General features: G+C 38.2%; 1 protein-coding gene across 1 annotated transcript; it reads left to right on the top strand.

The window, feature by feature from the left end:
• Positions 1–384: 384 nt before the first annotated feature.
• cldn11b (claudin 11b) lies at positions 385–14,424 on the top strand. The gene is made up of 3 exons (XM_028794726.2): positions 385–1,027; positions 10,789–10,953; positions 13,984–14,424. The coding sequence occupies exons 1-3, from the start codon at positions 802–804 to the stop codon at positions 14,226–14,228; spliced, it is 636 nt and encodes a 211-aa protein (XP_028650559.1). The 5' UTR covers positions 385–801; the 3' UTR covers positions 14,229–14,424.
• Positions 14,425–25,190: the final 10,766 nt, after the last annotated feature.

Genomic DNA, 25,190 nt, shown 5'->3' with positions numbered 1-25,190 from the left:
GTGTATGGTTAACTTTTTTGACATTTACTCACGTTATATGTGAATTTGCGTGAGCTACAGGTATTAAAAGAAACTTTATGATGAGAAACTTTAGGTAAGCATTATTCCATTTTCATTCGACTTTATTTGTAGGCATATATTATAATTCTTTTTGCTATGACGAATATGTTCTGAGTTTTTTTTTTGTAAGCAAGACAGAATTTTCCAGGTAATGCAGTTCCCACTAACCTTGCTACATTTTGATTAGCATATGTGAGTGAAAATGTTACCGTACTCTACAACAAAGAGCCTTTAAACCTGTTAGAACTAAACTCTATAAAAATACTTTTTAATGTTGTCTTCGAGAAAAAGTAGTTAGAAAAGGTGCCACTAGGTGGCAATAAAAACGCAGAAATAGTTTAAAAATGAAAGCTACTGTGAAGCAATTTCAGTCCTGCTACTCATAAAGCGCAATGCCGACACCCCTAAGAACACATAAATCAAACCGACATTAACATCTTTCGCCCACTCCGACTGAAACGCCGCCACTCACTTTCAACACCACCCCAGCACTGTTTGCCACCTCCCACCGTCGACGCCCGAGCCTACCGATTGGCTGAAAGTTCCTAGGGCTTATTTTCGTCGACAGTGATTGGGTGTTGAAAGTAACGGTGAAATGCAATCAAGTCGCCACAGAGTTTAGAGTAGAGATAGTCCGCTGTCTGCAACTAAACTCACCTGTAAAGCCGGATTGTTGAGTGGGTTGAATATACACGACGGGTTTGTTAATTTAAATTGAGACATCTCTGAGTTACTCCCTTCATGGCGTCGGCTTGCCTTCAGCTCTCAGGCTTTTTCATCAGTTTCTTCGGATGGATTGGAATAATAATCGCAACTGCAACCAATGATTGGATTGTGACTTGCAGTTACGAGGTTACCACCTGCAAAAAGATGGACCAGTTGGGAATTAAAGGCCTTTGGCAGCATTGCGTGATGTCAACGGACCTGTACCACTGCAAAGCTCTGAGCGACATACTGTCCTTGCCTGGTAGGGATGCCAACCTTCTCTCAGAATTAACCTGTTGCACCTGGAAATGCGTAGTAGATGGAATTAAATTCATCCACGCGCCCTGCGCGTTCAGCTTTATGTTCTGTCACACTCATGTCTTTCTTAACTGCGAAAATGTATTATTATTATTATTTTGCAACTAAACAAACGCCACTACCATTTGGGGGGAATTAATGCGTTTTATATAATCAATTATGTACACCTCTTTCTGAAAATAGCCAGGGGTAAGCAAGCAAAAACAGATATGGAAGGGTGGGCTTGATTAGCAAAAGTGCAGCAAGCTCTAGTAAGAGGGATCTAAAAGAAATTTTGGGACTGAAAACCTTTACATTTTTAATGACTGGAAACATGCCCAGGTCACAGTCTGGATGGGGTTTAAATGGTGTCTCAGTGTACATGATGACTTTTCCCCAGGTAATTCTGTTTTGCTCCCTTATTCCAAAGATGTGCATGTTGGTTTATTTGGAATCTGTAAATTGACCCAGTATGACTGCACTTGGGCATATAAGATAATGCCCTTCTATGGAATGGCATCAATGGGTGTGTATCACTTTCGATAGACTGGCACCCATGGATATGTTAGATTGTGCACTTTGTTTGTCTGTCACCCATGGGTGTGTAAGATTGTACTATTTGATGGACTAGCACCTGTGGGTGTGTAGGACTGGACACTTTGATTGACTAGCTCCCATGGGCATGTAAAATTGTGCCATTCAATGGACTGGAACCTGTGGGTATGTAAGATTGTGCGATTTGATGGAGTGGCACCTGTGGGTCTGTAAGACTGTATGTACTCTCTGATGGACTGGCACCTATGGGCGTGTAAAACTGAGCCATTTGATGGATTGGAACCTGTGGGTATGTAAGGATGTGTCCTCCGAAGGAGTGCCATTCAATGGACTGGCACCTGTGGGTTTGTAAGACTGTATGCTTTAATGGACTGGCACTCATGGGTATGTAAGATTGTGCCATTCGATGGACTGCTACCTGAGGGTATGTAAAAATGTATCCTTCGTTGCACTGGCACACATGCATTTTGTAAGACTGTGCCTTTTGATGAACTGGCAAGCATGGTTGTGTAAGATTACACCAATTGATGAACTGGCACCTTTATGTGTGTAAGATTGTGCTATTCAATAGACTGGCACCTATGTGTGCGTGAGACTATGCCTTTTGATGGACTGGCACCCCTGCACATAGATGGCGGATTATGCTTTGGTACCTGAGTGCTGACAATTGTCCTAACTTTTCTAAATTTTCTACAGTAGTGCAAACTGATGGTCTCATCAGAGCTAATGTAATATGCAAGTAGTTTCTGGTACTTTAACAGCTAAATGAGTCGAAAGTCATGTGTATCTTTTAGGAAAATGCCTCTAACCAAATTAAATTTTCATTTTCATTCATTCATCTAACAAACTCAAAAACATTCGATTAGCTAATATTGATAAAGTTCTTTCCCTTATCAAGAACTGCTGTCAAGTAAATTTTAACAAAATAAATACCTATTATCCATACATATTGACAACTGGGAAGCTTGAAATACCTTCTTAAAAATGGTGCTAGAAATACTTTATAGCACCAAATGAAATACCTGTAGTTACAAAGGCATACAAAGGTATCTATCAAGTAAGCAACAATGCAAACTAATTAGAAAATCTTAATAAATTTAAACATGCACCCACTTTATTATGTATGCATACAATACAGATGTGCCTGTTTTGCTGCTTACTTTACAACTAGATAATTGTACAGTATATTCTATTCAGCCCTAGATAGAAAAACTACCTGCTGTGGGGAGCATGTGTGTCTCTCACTGTGCAAGTTGTTTTAATAAAATGAAAAGCTCAATTAATGTTAACAACATGCATGTTTATACATAGTCTATCCGTTTGTTTGTAAAGATAAATAAAACGGTAAAAATATACTATCCTATTGCTAAAAAAAGTATACAGTTATGCAAAGTAAATAAGCGTATTAACCCTTGGATAGGACGTTTGAATCGTCAGACTATCTGTAAATACTACTCCGCCTTTCGCCTTTTAAAAACTGGAATAATGTTGTTCACAAGTGGGAAGAACAGATCGTTGAATTGTCTGTCGAATCCACACACATAAAACCGAACAACCGACGCGTCTGTTTACAATCCCGCAGTGAATGAGTTGCACAAGATAAACGTGCAGCGCCGGGAAGGTCTATGGGGGTGGAGTCTGCCCTTTGTCTTGTCTTTGCACAATGTCTTGTCTTGTTTGTGTTTTCATTTTAATTTTACATCTTAATTTTAATTGTAAAATTTTAATTTTCATTCTAATTTTAATTTTTTATTTGCACTTCATGTTGTTACACTATGGACCCTGAGCTTCGCAATTTCGTCAATCTGTTTACTTGTATATGGTTGAGATGACAATAAAGTTCACTTTGACTTTGACTTTGAATACTGTTGGAGCTTCATTAGTGGAACTTTATTACATAAAGATTATTATATTTGTATCTCCTGTACACACTCTAGGTGAAACGATCCTGTACCTAAGTCAGCAGCTACACTGAATGACCTTTTATTTACTGCCCCTTTATAATTAAAGACGAAACCACACCCACATACCCAGCAGCCAGTAGCGTAGCCAGAAATTTCTTGCTGGGTGGGCATTCATGAAACTAGGTGGGTGAATAAAATTTCACCCAGATAAGATGGTTTATAGAACTTGACCATCAGCGGCTGAAGGAGGGATATCTTCTAATAAAACCCTGCTCAGTAATGCACACAACGTTGGAAGATACATTCACACAAAGTCAAAAATCCAGCTGTTAAATATACAAATCTACCCTCCTTGGCTATTATAAGAAGAAAATTAAAAGAATGGTTTTACAATGATGCAAAAAAACAAAACAAAACAAACAAAAAAAAAATATCTGGCATGATAGCACCCAAACTATAAACACCATTAACTGTCTGTAGTTAACAACAATGTTAAGTGAATGTTTTTCTCTCTCTCTAGCTCTAGCTAGGGATGACGAATAATACCCACATAAATATTAAAATGGTTTTACATAAAATACATATACAGTATATATATATATATATATATATATATATATATATATATATATATATATATATATATATATATATATATATATATATATATTTCAATTTGAAAATTCAAAATTCAAAATTGATTCAGTTGGCTGGGTTCAGAGCGGGTGGGTGATCACCCATCTGTGCCCACGTTTGGCTACACTACTGCCAGCAGCCCTTGCATCTCAACCTTAACAAGTCACAAACAATAATTCAATACATAACAAACTTTCCTTATCGAATTCAGCCTCCTGGTGTTGGGAAGCTGATGTAACCACCACAACACTGCTTCACAATTTAATATTACAATATATTTATATTGACATGCATTTAGAGCAGTACTGTGGCACAGTGGTTAGAGCTGCTGCTTCACATTCCTATTACACAGAGTTTGAATATGAGCAATGTCTATGTGTACATTCTACCTTTTTCCACCATCTGAGCCTTTCCTCTTAGTACTCAGGTTTTCCCCACAAAGATGTGTGAGTTAAGGAGTTTGGCCAATGTTGATCACCTTGGTATGATGAGAGTGCTCTTTGATAAGTTGGCACCATATCTGGGATTGGTCCCTGCCTCCTATACTGTGCTGCTAGGATGGGCTCTACCCATAACCTAAACTGGGTAAGAGGACAAGAAGATGGATGAATGAATAGACTTGATACTGAATAAATAGAAATAGTCCTTGTATATTATTCTGTATTCTGCCATCAAATTGGATGGTTCAGCACAGATTCAACTACAGAATGCCCAGGAGGTCATGGGTGGCTAGCTGGCCAAGGACTCGAGAACTCTGACTGTGTCTGACTTTGTCTTTGACATTCTCCCTCACAATTGACCGTGGACTCCCAGAGGTTTGTTTTCTCCATGGACGATTCTGACTGGCGTTTTTGTTTTCCTCTCCACCGTTGTCAACTGCCCTTAGTTCAACAGTTAATCAACGGGCAGATATTGCTAGTTTCAATTTACATTAATCAGTTTCAAACTACTTTATATTCCATTCTGTATGCTTATGTCTACTAATTGTGTACATAGTAACTTGTAAAATTTATATTTGCCACTTTACCTGAGAACTTATCACAGTGCTCTGTGCCTGCACTCAGTGAAGAGCGCTAGACAAAAATAAACTGAATCATCTGCATACATATGGCTTTAATGTCAGGTTCGTTTGGAATATCAGATCAAAAACAGAGTTCCTTATAAATATATAGAATATATAAATCATATACTTAAGTGGGCAGTGATGTCTGTATGTGGGTGTTTATTTATTATTTATTGCAGTACTGAGATCTGTGCTTATTTTAATATTATTGTTACATAATCTGGACATCAGTCCTTGATGGCAGAGCAAGCTTTAGCATTTTTACTGTCCTAGGCAAAGCTGTAAATGGTGCCCTCCAAAAATTGTATGATCCTTTCTATGACATAAGAGTCTTGTAAATGTATGATTATTGCTCTTTTACCCTTTGATATAGCATTACCTATAATATTTTATTTACAATCTGGCAGTTTAAATGGATTATAAACCGATTTATATATTCACACATGGGCATTAAACTGAAAGAAGTGAGAGTTCAGGGTGATGTTTGTAGATGGGTACAGAATTGGCTCAGACACAGGAGGCAGAGGGTTAGCGTGTGAGGAACCTTATCAGAATTTGCTAATGTTAAGAGTGGTGTTCCACAGGGGGTCAGTGTTAGGGCCGCTGCTATTTTTAATATATAGAAATGCTTTCAATAGGAATATAAGCAACATGCTGGTTAAGTCTGCAGATGATACCAAGATAGATGGATTGGCAGATAATCTGGAATCCATTATATCATTACAGAAGGACTTGGACAGCATACAGCCTTGGGCAGATTTGTGGCAGATGAAATTTAATAGATAGATAGATAGATAGATAGATAGATAGATAGATAGATAGATAGATAGATAGATAGATAGATAGATAGACACTTTATTAATCCCAAGGGGAAATTCACAGTTGTACACGGAGCTGCTGAAAAGGCTGCCACTCTCGGCGGCGCCTGAGTCATTTAATGACTCAGTAAATGTAAGTATTACACATAGGAAGTAAAAATGTTAGGTTTGAATACACAATGGGTGGTCGGAAAATCAAAAGTACACCTTATGAGAAGTTTATAGGAATCGTAGTGGACTCCATCCACCCATCCATTTTCCAACCCGCTGAATCCGAACACAGGGTCACGGGGGTCTGCTGGAGCCAATCCCAGCCAACACAGGGCACAAGGCAGGGAACCAATCCTGGGCAGGGTGCCAACCCACCGCAGGACACACACAAACACACCCACACACCAAGCACACACTAGGGCCAATTTAGAATCGCCAATCCACCTAACCTGCATGTCTTTGGACTGTGGGAGGAAACCGGAGCGCCCGGAGGAAACCCACGCAGACACGGGGAGAACATGCAAACTCCACGCAGGGAGGACCCGGGAAGTGAACCCGGATCCCCAGAACTCCCAACTGCGAGGCAGCAGCGCTACCCACTGCGCCACCGCGCCGCCCGTCGTAGTGGACTCGATACTATCAACTACCAGACAGTGTTCAGAAGCCATTAAGAATGCAAATAGAATGTTAGGTTATACAGCACGATGTGTGGAGTTCAAGTACAAGGAGGTTATGCTCAAGCTTTATTTAACACACTGGTAAGGCCTCAGTTTTGGTCTCCAGGCTACAAAAAGGACAGAGCAGCACTAGAAAAAGTCCAGAGAAGATCAACTAGGCTGATTCCGGGGTTACAGGGAATAAGTTATGAAGAAAGATTAAAAGAGCTGAGTCTTTCAGTTTAAGCAAAAGAAGATTAAGAGGTGACAAGATTGAAAATGTTTAAAATTATGAAGGCAATTAGTACAGTGGATTGAGACTGTTATTTTGAAATAAGTTTATTAAGAACACGGGGACATAGTTGGTAATTTGTTAAAGGTAAATTTCTCAAAACAGCAGGAAGTTTTCTTTAAACAGAGGACCATAGACACTTGGAATAAGCTTCCAAGTAGTGTGGTAGACAGTAGGACTTTAGGGACTTTCAAAACTCAACTTGATGTTTTTTTAGAAGAATTAAGTGGATAGGAACAGCGAGCTTTGTTGGGTTGAATCGTCTAGAGTGTTCTAATGTTCTAATCTTCACATTAATGTATGCATTTTACATGGGCTAGATGTATATATTTGCTTTAATGAAGTTCAATATTCTGGGTAAATGATGTCAAAGAAAACTAGCAGTTTATTAAAGATGTTAAGTAAATGAATGTCAATTTGACAGCATTTTTGATTTCAGTATATTTTATTTAAAAGTTGCAAGAACAAATATATCAATAATAAATTGGTTAATTAATAGTTTCATGTTAGTTTCATTGAACAAATTCCAGTTTTTAAAAAGTAAACACCAATAATACGTATAATTTGAGTTATTTACTACTTTAAAAATACAAATTCAAAACTAATTATTTTCTTGACTTCATCTTTGTGAACTTAAGAGACAATTTCTTTTAAATATATTGCTTGGGCTCATTCGGTTTCTACTATAAAGGTTGCTGATTTAAGGACATATATGATTTATGTACATTATAAAGTGCATGTACAGCATATATGTGGGTTATATAGTATATATAAGTCATGCAAATGACTGCTACATTGCATTTAACTAATTTCACAAATTATTCAGATAAATACTAATACATAATATTAATTGTAATGCAAAACAGGCATAATGTACTAAGTATTACATATATAATTCAAGAAATGTCAAAGTTGTAAAATGTATTCTGACTGTTTTATTGAGTAGGCCCAAATTCAGCCTTGGAGTATTCTTGTTCCCTAAATGTTGTCTGGGTTCATCAGAGGCACATAAATGATTCTTCTCAAACTGCTCATAATGTCAATGCACTATCCTTGTAAAATAAATGAAGAAATGGAAGGAAAAATCTAGATAGATTGAACTTTATTTGTTTCCAGGGGAAATGTTGGCTATTTACAGAAACTCTTTAAATGAATAAATAAGTAAATACAAAAACACTATAGTCTAAACACACGCTAGAATGATTTAAAAGGAAGCAGATTAAAAATAAAGAATAATGTTTGCTTTGGTAGTCCCAGTCCCAGTGAGACATTATGCAGACACATCGCTGTTAGTATAAGGGAGCCCCAGCAGTGTTTCTTGACACAGTTCTGCTGAATAATTCATTGACAGAAAGTCCTCAGTGTTAGTGTGTCAGAGGTAGGATGTGCAGCATTGTTCATAATGGCACTCTGTTTTGTTTTCATTCTCTCCTTTGCTACAACCTCCAGGGGGTCCGGAATGTGTCCTATAACCAAACTTGCCCTTTTAATTAACTTGTTGATTCAGTGGGCTTCTCTTGAAGTGATGTTACCAGCACAGCATACCGCAGTGTAAAAAATTACACTGGCCATCACAGAGTTGTAGAAGATGTGAAGGGTGCCATTACCCACATTAAAGGAAAGCAGTCTGCTAATAGTTCCTCTGTATACTGAGGCCAGACCAACCTGTCATTGATGTGGACCCCCAAGTACTTGAATGAGTGCATCACCTTAATATCCACTCCCTGAATACTGACCTGGCATAGAGTTTCTTTGGTGTAACAAAAGTCAATTACCAGTTCCTTTGTTTTGTTTAGTTTGTGCATTCATCTCTGTTTTGGACAACTATGTTTTGTTTCTCACAGATTCAAATTCCATAGATAATAATTATATGTCAGGTCCCTTCACCTTGAGCTACTTTTCCTTTATCCTTTTTTACAAGGATAGAGCTGAGTTAATGTTAATTATAACCACTGATAATAGTGTACAATAATAGCAACTGTGATAGAACTGTTCCATCACTTCTCAAGAAACATAGTTTGATTTTGAGCCTGGTCACAGTCTGTATGGAGTTTTCAAATTCTCCCTATGTCCATGTAGGCCTTACTCAGTTTCCTCACACTTCCTTAAAACCAACAGGTTGGGTTAACTATTAAATGAAATTGGTCCTATTTGTGAGGTTGCAAATCTCCAGCCCATGGTAATCATAGATTAATCAGTGTTAGAAAAATAAATACAGGATCACTGGGTACTGTGAACTGGCCTAGTGTGAGTGAGTGTCCGTATTTGTGCACGAGTCTATACTGTAATGAAGTGCTGCTTCATCCAAGGTTGCTTACTGCCTGGTGACCTGTTCTACCAGGCAGATAATGGCTTCCCAAAACACTTGAACTGGATAAGCAAGTTGGAAGATGAACATGTGGATAAAATAAATAGTCTATGAGATAAAAGTTTTAGACTTAGTGGTTCTCAAGTTCAGGCCTGTGGACCTCCAACCAGTTACACAATCACTGAATCATTTTACCTCTAAGTCATTTCATTGTTTAATTTTTTCTTCTCCTCTTATTCTGCATTGAGAAAAGGCACAATAGTTTCAAATTTAAAAGTAATTTTGAAACATTTGCCTTTTGCCATATCTCTAAATCCTTAACTTTGTTTTGTTGTCTTTGGTATTGTTCCACCTTTTTTATGTGGACTTTGTTTCCTTAATTGTATCTTGATAATGGCAATTAATGAAAATCAGAGTATACTGTATACGTCTGCAAAAGGCACTGAATCATGAAAGGCTGCAGCTACCTCAGCATCTGACCCACAAAAGTGCTCATCTGTAAATACTAGCTTAAATGACCAGAACACCTTGTAAAGCAGAATAAAAATCATAATGACTAGGATAGTGTAAAACAAGGTAAAATAACACACCTGTCCCCTTGTAACATTCATAAATGATTGCTACATTCCAATAAATGCTTAACAAACAAAGCTTTGTAATTTCTGGATCGACACCAAAACATAGCAACTGGGAAATAACTGCTTGAATTAATTTGGGAATCTAATTAAAAGTAGAAGTTGGTTGGGACAAAAACCTTCATTCTCAGAGGTTCCCATGACTGATCCTGAAGACCACTGGTTTAGAGGTTTTCTAGTCAAATGCGGTACATGCTGTGAATAACTTTATAAATTTAATGTCAAAAGACCCAAAAGGACAGTAAAGGTTTTTTACTTGGTGGTCAGTGTAGCACACAAAGCCATTCATCTGGCCTATTCACTGTTACAGTATGTGGAGAAGGCACAATCTCCTTGATTTCTTGCGGTATTTCTTGGAGATCTAAATTTTCTTCCATATTTCAAAAACAGTGCAAGTTAGGTTTACTAGTAGTGAAGAGTGTACCCCGTGGTGTTTGCTTCACTGTGTGTTTGGCAAAATTCCGAAGACGTTTGGGAACTTCATGGACCACAGTTAAGTTGTCTCTCCAGACTTGTGTTTGAATTATATGATTTGATAACTCATTTCAAATTCTCACAATGGTTCTTGTGAAGAACTGCCACATGATTAACTTTGATTAACTTTTCCCTTCTTTTCTGTGCAAAACTGATTTTTCCTAATTTTTTAAAATCAAGAAACCAACCATTAATCTCTTAACAACCTCTGAATATCACTACTCAGTTGTTTATCAGCAGGTGAAAACAATAGGATGCAAATTTAATATGTGGGTGTTCTCACAGTAAAATTATTGTAATTTACATATTTTTAATCAAAATATTTTTCAAGGGCATACAATACTAGTAAAATTTGCCTTTATGTCACCTAATAAGTGTTATTAATATTTTACAGCTTACGTCCAGACATCCCGAGCATTGATGATCTCAGCTTCTATCATCGGCCTGCCTGCTGTCCTCCTGGTTTTAATGTCTTTACCATGCATCAACTTGGGAAGCGAGCCAGAGTCAGTGAAGCACAGGCGTTCTGTGATTGGTGGCATACTCAATTTATTAATTGGTAAATATATTTTCATCTTATTTTAAATTGTGTTTCTCATATTCAACTATCAGTTAAATTTGTCTTAGTTGAATAAGATGAAGAGTGCACAAGTAGTTTTATTGAGGAGAGTACTCCCTGGCTTCTCTCTTTGTCTAGAATATTACCAAGAAGAACCAAAGAAATGTCAAATATTGTGTTTGTTAAATAATAAAATGCACCATGAAGAGGTAAACAAAAGAATAACTTAAAGAACCAATGGAAAGGAGAGGTGGCAGTGGAGCATTGGAGTTTTTAACCAGATTGTTTAATGCAATCTTGGAAAGTGAGAGGATGCCTGAGGAGTGGAGAAGAAGTGCACTGGTACAGATTTTTAAGAATAAGGGAGATGTGCAGAACTGTAGTAGCTACAGAGGGATAAAATTGATGAGCCACAGCAAGAAGTTATGGGAAAGAATAGTGGAAGCTAGGTTAAGAAGTGAGGTGATGATTAGTGAGCAGCAGTATGGTTTCATGCTGGGAAAGAGCACCACAGATGCGATGTTTGCTCTGAGGGCGTTGATGGAGAAATATGGAGAAGGCCGTAAGGAGTTGCATTGCATCTTTGTGGACCTGGAGAAAGCATATAACAGGGTGCCTCGAGAGGAGCTGTGGTATTGTATGAGGAAGTCGGGAGTGGCAGAGAAGTATGTAAGAATGGTACAGGGAATGTACGAGGGAAGTGTGACAGTGGTGTGGTTTGCAGTAGGAGTGATGGATGCATTCAAGTTAGAGGTGGGATTACATCACGGATAGGCTCTGAGCCCTTTCTTTTTTGTAATGGTGACCGATAGTTTGACAGAGGAGATAAGACAGGAGTCCCTGAGGACTATTATGTTTGCGGATGACATTGTGATCTGTAGCAAGAGTAGGGAGCAGGTTGAGGAGAACCTGAAGTGGTGGAGATATGCTCTAGAGAGTAAAGGAATGAAGGTCAGTAGGAACAAGACAGAATACATGTGTGTAAATGAGAGAAAGGTCAGTGGAATGGTGAGGATGCAGGGAGTAGAGATGGTGAAGGTGGATGAGTTTAAATACGTGGGATCAACAGTATAGAGTAATGGAGATTGTGGAAGAGAAGTGAAAAAAGAGTGCAGGCATGGATGGAATGGGTGGAGAAGAGTGTCAGGAGTGATTTGTGACACATGTGTATTAGCAAGAGTGAAAGGGAAGATCTACAGGGCGGTATTGAGACCAGCTATGTTATATGGGTTGGAGACAGTGGCACTGACTAAAAAGCAGGAGACAGAGCTGGAGGTGTCAGAGTTAAAGATGCTAAGATTTGCATTGGGTGTGACGAGGATGGACAGGATTAGAAATATTACATTAGAGGGTCAGCTCAGGTTGGAGAGTTGGGAAGACAAAGTCAGAGAGGTGAGATTGCGTTGGTTTGGACATGTGCAGAGGAGAGATGCTGGATATATTGGGGAAAAGATGTTAAGGACGGAGCTGCCAGGTAACAGGAAAAGAGGAAGGCCTAAGAGAAGGTTTATGGATGTGGTGAGAGAGGACATAAAGGTGGTGGGGGAAACAGAGCAATATATGGAAAATAAGATATAGAAAGAGATGATCTGATGTGGCAACCCCCAACGGGAGCAGCCAAAAGAAGAACAAGGAAAGAAATGTTAAAGAAAGTCCCGACCCGCTGAGCCTTCCTTAACATGTCTTGCCCTCTTTCTGCCAGGTGTGGTGACTACCCAACTTTTCTAAAGTGCTACAAAACACTCTCTTTCTTAATATTCACCTCTCCTTATCTCTCTCTCTCTTTTTCTACTCTCTCTATTTATATATATATATATATATATATATATATATATATATATATATATATATATATATATATATATATATATATATACAGTATATATAAAATATATATATTTTAGAAGAAGAGACCTGCATTCCTGTTTTAATCTGTTGTTCCCGTAGTCAAGCAATGTCAGTCAGTCATTTTCCAACCTGCTATATCCTAACACAGGGTCACGGGAGTCCGCTGGTGCCAATCCCAGCCAGCACAGGGCGCAAGGCAGGACAAACCCCGGACAGTGCGCCAGCCCACCGCAGGGCATACACACACACAAATGTGTAATAAAATAAGTTGTGACTTCATGTTTCTGCTTTTTTCAGTTGCTGAATAAGTCTAAACAATTGTTTTTAAGCTAAACCTTGCAGCTTTGAGCAACACAGTAACCAATAAGGATTCGCAGGAATTTTTACCAAGAATAATATAAAAGTGCAGGATCTTGCAGAAGATAAAAGGAGTGCTCCTCACCATGAAAGTAGTCTTAAAATTGGCATTTTAGACCCATTAAATTAACAAAAGGAACATCAGATGTATAGCAGTTATTTTATATTCTTGCCGTTGATGAGAAAAGAAACCAAATGAAACTGACTGGCTGCAATGGATATTTTTTATTTTTGCTTATAAGACACCTCAGGTCTAAGGCATCACAGATGTACTGTACCACAGTCAAAGGACAAAAGAAACCATTATTCACAAAGTAAAAATAAAAAAGGAAAAATTATGGATATTATTTGTAAGGCTATTTGACTTTATCACGTGCCGTTTGATAAAGGTTATATTGAATTTATACAGCACTTGATTGAAACTAGAAGATCTGGCAGCAGGCCTAGGGGAGTCATGGGATACGATTTAATACTTTCTTCATGTAATTGTGGACTATAGTTGGCTCCTTGTTTAAGAGGACAGGAGTGAGCTAAAGTCTTCATAATGTAGGCCAGAGGAGGTTTAAAGAATCACTGCCATTAAGTCCCCATTTCACTTCTTGAATGCCACTCATTGTGACGCAGCATACATTTCTTCTGACAGCGTTAAACAGAGGTGTGCCAAGTTATTTTATTTCCTTTATTGAAATGTGCCTTTTGGGACTGTGTTGTGCCAATTTTAAATTAGTTTCTGAGATTATTTAGACATTTAATGATTTCTGTAAGTCATTATAACTCTTTAAATAACCCTATGTAAATGGAAAATATTACATTTTTGTCTTGCAGCTTTATTTGGAATAATATCAACAGTGTGGTTTCCAATTGGAGCATACCGAGACTCTGGACTGATGACGTTTGGCTTCTCTCTGTATGCTGGTTGGATCGGTTCAGCTCTGTGCTTGTTTGGAGGATCTATGATCACTTGCTGTACTGGAGAGTCTCCTCAGTACAGTGAAGATCGTTTTTATTATTCCAAGAAAGGAGCCCCTGCAACATCATCTCCAAACCATGCTAAGAGTGCACATGTTTAAAAGCTCTTAGTGCACATTTGCAATTGGAAAATGTACATTTGTATATTGCCTTTTTTACCAAGACTTTTTTGTTATGTTAAAACCCATTCCAGCTTTTTTTTTTACCAGTTAAATAATAAATCATATCCTTTCTTTCTGAAGCCCTGAAAACAAAATAACAAAAATCACCCACTTTTATGTAAAGTTGTTATCTTTCCATTGATTCTTCTATCGAGTTTTCTTCTGTTTATCTAGTTCAGGGTCACGGGAAAGCTGGTTCTTATCCCATGAGTGTTGGGTGCAAGGCTGGAACATACTGACACAAGCACAATTACATTCATTCCCAAAAATATGGGCCCATTCACATCTAATTGTTTTCTGGCATTTTAGTGCTGAATCAGATCACTCCTAAACCACCTGAAAAGTTATTTCCCATTATTTTCAAAGACACTATTAACACCTAAGCCATTTTTACAGCAAGCAATTTAGGAAACTCCTGTATACAACAGTTTCAGCCAAATGCTTCTTCCAATGAAATCAATAAGAACATTCCTAAAATGTTGGTTAAACAAAAGAAGGGCGTTCTTGGATGAGCTGGTGTTGTTGTGCACACGAGTCCTTTGGTTGTCTAATGACAGCTATTGAAGGAGCGGACAAGTGTCCAAGTACCTTGCAATTATGTGACAAGAATTCAACAAAAACTGCAGGTATACATTTAGTTTTAACTAGGTTAAAGTTCAGTAAGATGTTTTAACATAAGGGCAGAGTGGTAGCGCAGAGCTGGCATTCCTTCCATATAGCACCAACTGTATGGGGTTTGCATGTTTTGCCCATACTTTTCTGGATTGTTTGCTATTAGTGAGTGTGTTTAACTGAGTAGTATTACCCATTTTAACAGTGAATACTGGAAATGTGTCAGTAATACTTTTCAATAAAGGAAAAACTAGGTTAGTCCTTCCTGAAGTAAATAACATCCAGCTCTTTTTTCAATCTGCAATCTGAGCCCATGGCTGAGCATTAGCCTCTGTGCCACTAGACAACACTGTTTCAAAATATATTTAACAAATAACTCAATTAAAACTAAACAGATACTTTAATAACAGTGGCGGATGGAGACACACATTAAAGGTGGGGCTGTTTGTTTCTTATTCAGACAGTTTCAGTGATCATCCCAATAGACTTCAATACAAACTGCAGGATACCAAGTGAAATAATCAGTCAATTTAACTGGCATTTTAAAAAATCAGCAGATTAGTAATAATAATTAATTCATTACATTTGTATAGCTCTTTTCCCACTACTCAAAGTGCTCCATGAGGGGAAGATCTGGAATGCGAACCCATGATCTTGTTATTGCGATGTAGCAGTGCTACCATTGCGCCACCAAAAAATGAAACATATAGCCTGCAGTAAACAATAAAATTAGCAAGGACACCATTAAGACAAAGTATTAGGAATTTCTAGAGTGCAATATGATGATGTAATATGCTAAGGTCAACTATATCCAAAGGAAAATGGGATTAGGGGGAATACAGTATGTGTGTGTGTGTTTATGTGACATCTTATTTATACAGGAATTTTGGCCTTCTGTCTTTCTGAGTGGTAAATCGCTCAGTGACTCTAGTATTAAAGACACTTCACTCATGTTTTTTTAATCTTTTCAGATAAACGTTTCATGTTCCTAACTCCTGAAACAGTCCATTTTGTATCTGCCTTTTTAAAAAGTAAGCATGAGAAGCAAAATACGGCATTTGCATGACTGCATACAGATAGCCAAGCCTTTCTGTTGTACCAATTATGGGAGAAGCCTTGAATGTAGATTTTACCTTTTTTGCTGGCCTGTTGTGTGATTTTGATGTGTGGTTGATCTGGGCCAAGTTTTTTGACTTGTAGTTTCAGAGATATTATTGAATTTGCAGGCGGCTAAAATCCCCTATCTTGATTATGCGTGCTCATCATTGTCAATAATAGTTTTTGTGTAATCTGGCAAACAACATCAGATGTCCCAACTCCACCAATGGACTCTGCTTGGGGTGATAAATTAATCACCTTTTAGGCTGATTGACTAAATATACATTGCTTTGTGGATATCTTTAATCAGTGACTGGCTACGCTGCTGCAACGACTGGGCGATTGTTCTGGTGAACACAGTACTCCAGAAGAGATATTGAGAGAGAGGGGATGATTATAAAGTGAAGTTCACTCAGACTTGATTAAGTATTATTTATATATTGCACACTATTATTTCAAACACACACATTCCTAAAATAAGTAATTATTTTTATTTTAAAAATGTATATTTTGGAAACCAAACTCAAAAACTCTTTGGAGCAGGGAGCGCCCTCTATTGGCCAGCTGCCACTGTTTAATAATTTGACTGGATTGCAAGCAGCCCAGTCTTTTCTGCTTGACTGTGCGATTGAGCCCTGAAAAGGACCGGTGCATCATCCACCACATCTGCTTCTTGCCTTACCCCTAGTTCTGCTGCCATAATCACTGGCTCCCTGTGAACCTAAACTGGGCTGAATAAATTTACCCCTCAGTACATGCAGGACTACAGTGACTTTGGCAAAATAGAAGCACTCATAAGAAAAATAAAATGGCCTTGCAAGAAGACGTAAAAAATTTTCAGCTTCTCCTAGACACATGTTAGAAAAACAACTAATGTCAGGATTAGATTCCTTGGGTAAGAAAATGACGGAATAGATGCATAGAATGTTCAAATCTATCCTGGATTTCTTATAAAAAAATAATTACTAACTTAGACCACAGCAATTAGGGATAGACAGTGTTTAACATTTAGGCTTTGAGCGGTGGGGGTTGGTGGGCTGGAGTTTGGGGGCTGACATTTTTTTAAGAGTCACAACCATACTTCTACAAAGTCATAGATATCCATCCATCCATTATCCAACCCGCTATATCCTAACTACAGGGTCACGGGGGTCTGCTGGAGCCAATCCCAGCCAACACAGGGCGCCAGCCCACCGCAGGGCACACACACACACACACACACCAGGGACAATTTAGGATCACCAATGCACCTAACCTGCATGTCCTTGGACTGTGGGAGGAAACCGGAGTAACCGGAGGAAACCCACGCAGACGTGGGGAGAAAGTCATAGATAGATACACCATATTCCAAGTCACATAACATAAATGGATTGTGATATAAAATTACAATATGACCTAAATCTTACCATAACACGTTTAAAACTTTGAAATTCTGAAAAAGTACACAAGTTATAATGATACTGAAAGGACTGATGACTTCTTTTTTTTTTGCTTAATGTACTTGAGCCAAAATAAACACTTTCTTATTTTTTAAACAAGTTAGAAGATGCATGCAATGGTGGAGTAATACAGAGGCATTTTGGAATTGAGTTAACTTGAGTTATGTGTGGGTGTGTGTAGGCTTTTGTGTGCTTATCATATGATGGATTGTTTCTGCCTCGCACCTTATGTTTGCTGGGTTAGGCTGCAGTTTCCCTGAGTCCCTGCTTAAATAAGTGGGTTTAAAACAGGGGTATCCAACTGTGATCATGGAGAGCAGGTTATCCTTTCTGCTATTTTTTATGTCAGTGACCAATTTATACTGCTAATGAACGCTTTTGTCTTCATTTTAATTGACTTCTGATTTAAAACTCAGACCCCTTAATTGCTTTTTTTCCCTTAATTAGCAGCCAAACAATAATGAGATACAAAATGAGCCAATGCATGACCTACAAACCTGTGTCCATCCTATAATTTGTGAAAATAAAGAAAAGGGAAGGTCCCTGGATACCTGTGTGTTATAACCACTGTCACTCAGCCCAGATAGTGTTTTGCTCAATGCTGATGACCAATTTCGATGTTACACTTAACGGCATTAGAAACTTCGTGACAGAAGAAATGTTTCTAAAGTAATGAAAAATCAAATTTTACGTATTCTTGTTTTTGTTTTGTAAGTAAACAAATGTAAAAAACAATGAAGTTTTTCTCTTGCCTGTGCCCACGTTGGCGATATCACACACGAGTACCTGTGGCGGGGTTATAACACATGAGTACTGGTCTCAGTATTGTTGCTCTGCTCAAGTCCACAAAACATTTTGACAGTGGTCTCAAAAATGTAAATCAATTGCTTTGCAGATCTCTGCTGTGTTAGAATGAGAGTCAACAACAAGAACTGGCTTCCAATTAAGAAACAGTTTGGCATGAAATTGGTTGGAGTTTGAGGCCCCCGACTTAACTGGTCATCTGTTGCTTCATTTCACATCTCATTTTTGTATTGGCTACCATTTAAGGAAAAAGGAAGCAAACCAGAGGACTGGGTCTTTAAAACAAGTCATTTAAAATGAAGGGAAAAGAAGTCAATTAACAGCAAAAATTGGTCACCAATAAGAAAGTGACAGACTCTGTGACCCTCCAAGATCAGAAAATGGATGCATTGATGGAAAGTTGGAGCATAATTCATTTGTTCTTTACTTCATTAAAGAGACATTTTTGTTTATTAAATATTTTGTCACAAAGTGTGTTAGTTGTGTCTTTGAGGGTTGGACAGGCAGCACATTCATACATAAGATGTGGGCACAAGGACATGCAGACATGAGTGTGCAACTTTGCTGTCATTTAAATAGCCTCTTAAGGATCTGTTTGCAGGTAGGTGTGGCAATCTGACATTTAAAAGAGAAAAAACACAGTATGCCAAATATACAGTACACGCTGAAGTGACCTCTCTCAAGCTAAATCTGACTCAGTAAACTAATCTGTCATTTATGGAGTACAGAAGAATTCTCTATTTTAAGGGTAGGTGATGTGCAAGACAGTGTAGAATGAATTAAATTGTGGTGTTCATTGATTGTAAACGTATTTACATTAGCTGTGGCCTTAAATGTTTGAGGAAAAAAAACAACGCTTTATTGGAGATTTATTTTAGTAACATAGTGCATCCATTACGGGGCTCCCCTAAAGAGACAGAAGGTACAAGTTGACTATTTTATATAGTGAAAGATTTACAGCCATCCATCCACATTTATATTTATTTGTATATCAGATGTTTATATACAAAGTGATATACAAAATAAGGCCAACATAACTGAGTAGACTTCAGTCCTTGGACTGCTTTGGAACAACAATTACAGGATAAGGTATGAAAATCGATTATCACATCCATCTATATACTGTACTATGCTTTTCATATCTATCTATCTATCTATCTATCTATCTATCTATCTATCTATCTATCTATCTATCTATCTATCTATCTATCTATCTATCTATCTATCTATCCTTGTTTGTCATGGCACTGGAGAGTTAGTGGTGTGTTGTATTTGGTCGGACGTACACGTAACAGTTTTACCATATACTGTACAGGTGACGATACAACAACAATTCCTACTAATGTACACCTAAAGCCTGCGAGTCTTTCCTGAGAGCATCAGGCACCAGTCTGTCACAGAGCACACACTCTCTGACACTCACAGAAATTTAGAGTCATGACTTAAACTATCTTGCACATCTTTGGGATGTTTGAGGAAAACCTGAATGCCAGGGGAAGAAACTTATGACATAGGCAGAATTTGCAAACTTCACACGGAAATGCATCACCTATTAGAAAATTAGAAAGTATTGTGATTAGTGTCACCAGTTTAATATGACTCTGTTATCAAGTAAATTACATTAGGTTAAAATATTTCAGGTTATAAAAAGTCTTTTACTGATGTTCATTAATAAATGGTTGTGTATGTATATAATAGCATATAGGACTAATGCTGAATTTGTTATTCTGCACTTCTGACCAGCAAAACAAATATTGAACATGTATGCCATGGATGCAGCAACACAAGTGAAAGAGAAATTCACTTTCCCATTGCTAATAATGTATAATTATAAATCATCCATCCATTTTCCAACCTGCTGAATCCAGGTCTCTCAACTGCGAGGCAGCAGCGCTACCCACTGTGCCACCGTGCCGCCCCTAATTATAAATCAGAATATTGTAATTATTGTATATAGCCAACAAAACCTTGATCCTAGTTGTTCTTGCTTGTATACTTTGCTGTTACAATAGTTAGCTTAATCAGCATTTGTTAAGATCACAAAGTTACAAATGGAAATTAATTTGCTTTTCCTGTTAAAAACTTTTGTATGTTTCAGTTAAATAAAAACATAAAGCTGGAAACTTGTTTTAAATAAATCTGTAATCGATGTTCTTGGTGATATGATATACATTCTGTGTCATAAATGTGGGCTTTTGGGAAAAAAACACAGGGGCTGGTGAGAGGTTATCTGCTATGTAATAAAACACTAGGGTCTGTGTGTCCAGTCTGACCAATCTGATTGGTCAGTTTGGCTTTGGTGTGATTTGTCAGTTTCACTTTGGTGACATCATGAAAATGGAAGTGCAGGTGTGAGGCGAACAAGGAGGAGAAAAGGTGTATGAGACACACTGAGAGCATCACCTTCAAAGATGGCGAGTATAAAACTGGACAGGAGGTGAGAAAAGATGTCTCAAAAGTAATGGCTGAATCAGAGAAGCAGGTTTTACAGAGATGCGCTCGAGAGAGGGAGCTCAGATGAAGAGATGTTAACACACACAAATACAGAGGAAAAGAGGTGAAGGTTCACATAGGGCAAGAGATAACAAATATTTTAAAATTATTCTATTACCTGCCTTCAACAGGTACTGTAGCTAATACCATATATAACAGCAGTTTCTGTTCCTGTTCCCAGAGCACAGGAAGTCTTGCCAAAGATGAACACCATATCTGATCTTAGCTGATCCCTCCCGTCCTGGGAAAGACAATAAAAAAGGAGCCAAAAACTAGGGAGATGGTATCACTTGAATGGCAGCACTCCTGAGGATCACTACACACTGTTCTATGAGAAACACTTTGCGCCTCAATCCTTTACCAAATATCTTCTATTAAATGAGACTTCCCCAGCTGGAACCCCTACCTCATTTCATTTTCTCTTGTGTTTTATTACATCTAACATAAAGTAAATGAGACTGATCGAAAATATCCAAAAAGCAATAGCTGATCTAGTGAGCGATCTCTCAGAAGACAAGCGAAGGGTATTTACATGGGTGGACTACTAGTAATGCAATAATATTTATGGTAAGATTTGCTTTAATATCGGTCTCATTGATTTCATGACAGACCCCAAATATCAAGGGTACCCTGCTCCGGTCATGGAGGTCTGCAGTGGGTTTAGGTTTACATTCCATACAGTTTCACAATTAGACACCAGGCCTAGCAGGTAATGAAACTTAGTATTTACTTATATGGCTTGTTAGTGCTTTCGTTCATCCATGACAAATTTTTATGACATTGAAGACTTTTTGTTTTCTGAGATCTTTCCATCCATATGTTTTGTGGTCCAGAGCAGATTTGTATCTTTTGGTCCTTTTCTTTTCTCTCACTTATTTCAAAACATTTTATTAACATAGACAATTCATGATGCATATATACAGGTTTAAATGGAAGCATTATTAAAAAGCTGGTGGTTCCTTCGCTATTTGCACCTCATTATTAACTAATGCCTGCTTAAGAAAATAGGCAACAATTTAAAACCTAAATGCAGCAGTTTAAAACTATAAATAGATAAACTGTGCTGAATTGTAACATGAGGGCTAACTAAAACTAAGCTCAAAAAACGTATTGCTTTAGTAGTAATAAATAGAATTAAATTACACTGTGGTGCAGTGTTTTGCCAGCTGCTCTCCTTCTGTTTCCATCACTCCTGCATGACAGTTGAAGACACCCATCCATTGCTTCCTTCTATTGTTCAAAGTTGCACTGGCTTAGTGCCACAGTTTCCTGTTGGATGGTTATTCTTTTCTCTAAGTAAAAAAGTGATCACTTTCACTGCCCCAGAGTCACACTCTTAAACTTCTCTGGATGTCTAATAAAGTTGGAACAAATAAGAAACTATTTTAAATGCAGTTTTAATTGATACTTTCTTTCATCCTTTCATTTTCTAACCTACTTATCCAGATTAGGACTTTTTGACAGATTAAAACAAGACTTAACACCTTCTAACTGTAATTGTAACTTTGCATAAATATACTATCTATCTATCTATCTATCTATCTATCTATCTATCTATCTATCTATCTATCTATCTATCTATCTATCTATCTATCTATCTATCTATCTATCTATCTATCTATCTATCTATCTATCTATCTATCTATCTATCTATTGTGATATTTGCCCAGACACCATCAGTTGGAGACCACATCTTTATCAAATCCATGCTTTTATTTTCTTCACCACACAACACAAACTCAGTCCTGTACAACAACACCTTTTCCCTGGGCCTTCTCTCTCCTCGTCTCTGGGCCACCTGTCTCCTCTCTCCAGGAGCTTCGTCCTGCTCCTGCTCCCGACTCCAGCTCCTTGATTGGAGGAAGGCAGCCCCTCTTATCCTCACTCGGATGAGCACCAGCTGCTCTACCTGACGTCACGTCCTGGTGTGGCGGAAGCATCAGGAGAGCACCCGGAAGCACTCCGGGTGACCCAGGAAGGATCGTCCTCCATATGTGTGGCGGAAGTAAATAAGTCCCGGGCTCCATGAGGCTCGGGGCGCCCCCCAGCGGTGACCAGAGGCCCCAATGGTCTTGAGCCTCCCTGCTCTCCTTCCGTGGGCCTCTTCTACTCCAGGGCGGTTTCCCCCTCGTGGCCCGGAGGACAAATATGCCACAACTCCGTCCTTCCAGGCGTCCCGGCCGGGTCTGACCCCCAGCCATGTACAACACTATCTATCTATCTATCTATCTATCTATCTATCTATCTATCTATCTATCTATCTATCTATCTATCTATCTATCTATCTATCTATCTATCTATCTATCTATCTATCTATCTATCTATCATCTATCTATCTATCTATCTATCTATCTATCTATCTATCTATCTATCTATCTATCTATCTATCTATCTATTTCACAAATGAAGCAAACTTGACCTTTTGCCTCAATAATGGAGATGTAAAAAAAAAAAAAAGAAGAAGTGTTACAATATTAGACTGGCAAATGATACAAAAATATTGACTGCCATCCTACCCATACCCTCACTCTATTTATAATGTAGTGAAACCTGAACAAACTCCAGTGATCTTGTCTGCTCTTCCTGGCGCGTACACTGATCTTGCGGCAACATCTTTCTCTTTCTGTCCCTGGAGGGCCGCGCTGACTACAGAGTTTCGTTCTACTCATTTTCTTAATTAGAAGCCAGTTCTTGCTTTTAATGAGACATGTCATTGTATTAGATGGTGAACTCTCCAGCTGCTGTCTCAGAAATTACCGTTCTGCATGAAACTCAGGGAAAGTGTTATTGCTCTCTTGGATTTAATACATCAACGTTAAGTGCCCTTGCCGTTTGCTTTTTTTAATTTCAATTCACTTCCTTGTTAATTTTCTGTTAATTCTGGGTGACTCACGTACTGTACCTCTTGAACTAGAGTGCTCAATTTGTAGCCCTGGAAGACCACCATGGCTGCATGTTTTCATAGCAGCAAAATGTCTTAATAAAGATGATTGTGTCTTTCATTAAACATCTTGCTTGTATAACTTTTTCTTTGCTTGTCTTGGTACTTTCTAGGAGGATTTAAAATGTACTTGCTGTACAGTATATCCTTTGCTTTCTCACAAAATGGTGGAAAAACCAGAGGCATTTAGAGACTATTTTGTCACAGCCTTATAGACTTTCCTTCCATAATTGAATCAGATTAGTCCAGCTCAGAGTTGTCTACTGATGAAAAGCTTCAGTCCTCGATGTGGTGTGCTGGCAGTTTAGGATTGGCTATTAACACTAAAATGTATGTCATTAGATACTGGTGCACACATGCTCAGACTTGGGGAGAACTTGTAAACTCTGTGCAATCATATAGGCCCAGCCTTCTGGAATGTTATGTTTCAGTTTGAATTTTTGTGCATTTTACTGTATATTTTTCTGCTGTGTTTGTTAATTTGAGTTACCATTCTTCATGTCATTTCTGTTAGTTTTACTTATTACGTATTACTTGTTTTCCCTCTACTTATGTGTGCCTCCATTCCATGTGTTTCGTGGGTGGAGCCCCAGGAGGCGGGGCCACTCTGATATCACAACTCCTGTGTCCTCCTGCTGGCTATTTATTCCAGTCAGAAGTGAGACCCAGCAGTAGAAGGGAGTATTGTAGTTGTTTTGAGTCTTATTGCAAGTATTGTTTTACAAGTTTTCTTGTTATTGGAGTTCTTTTTTGGCATTTGTATTGGGACTTGTCTGTTTAGGATTGCCTTTTAGGCATATCTTTTGGATCCAAGAAATTTTGCCTTGGACTTTTCTATTTTTATACAATAAATACTTTATTTATAAAGATTATTTGTTTGCCCTGTTCATACAAGCCAAATGTTTACAGTCGTCCTTCACCTTGTGGGGATTTTAAGCTTTTAAGTTTAATTTTTGAGGCTAAAATACCTTGTGGGTCTGCAAAGCTCGAGGCAGACCCCTGGAGCTGGGATTAAGCCCATTGAGCATTTGGGCATTTAATAGGCAGGCAGGTGGCCTCACACCCTTTTGTCATGTCTGGGACTTCCAATCACAACATGGAACTGTGTGCCACCTTTTTAAAGGTAGCTACATTTTCCTGCACAAATGCTTCTGTAGATCAGTGCAGCACTGTATTCAATGTCAGTCAAGGATGTGCTTGTTTGTCACATGTCAAATATCTATCTAGAAAAAGCAAAAAATAGCCAAGTTTAGCTCTATCCAAATCACGGTTATGGGAAGCCTATCTTGGCAGTGCTGATCACCAATCAAGAACGAGTTCTGGATAAAGTGCCAGGTTATCCAATGGCAGAGTCACATACATGTATATTCAATTATGAGGTGCCAATTCCAAGTCACCAATTATAGTAAACTGATACACGTGTCTTTAAATGTAGGACAACAAATCACTGCAAAACATAAATTTTACACGCAAATCTGGAAAGAAATGACACCTCACGGCTAAATAAGCAGTCTA

Source organism: Erpetoichthys calabaricus, chromosome 2, assembly GCF_900747795.2.
Source record: "Erpetoichthys calabaricus chromosome 2, fErpCal1.3, whole genome shotgun sequence".
NCBI lineage: Eukaryota > Metazoa > Chordata > Cladistia > Polypteriformes > Polypteridae > Erpetoichthys > Erpetoichthys calabaricus.
The sequence above is the reverse complement of the archived record's forward strand: the minus strand, read 5'-3'. Positions and strand labels throughout refer to the sequence as shown.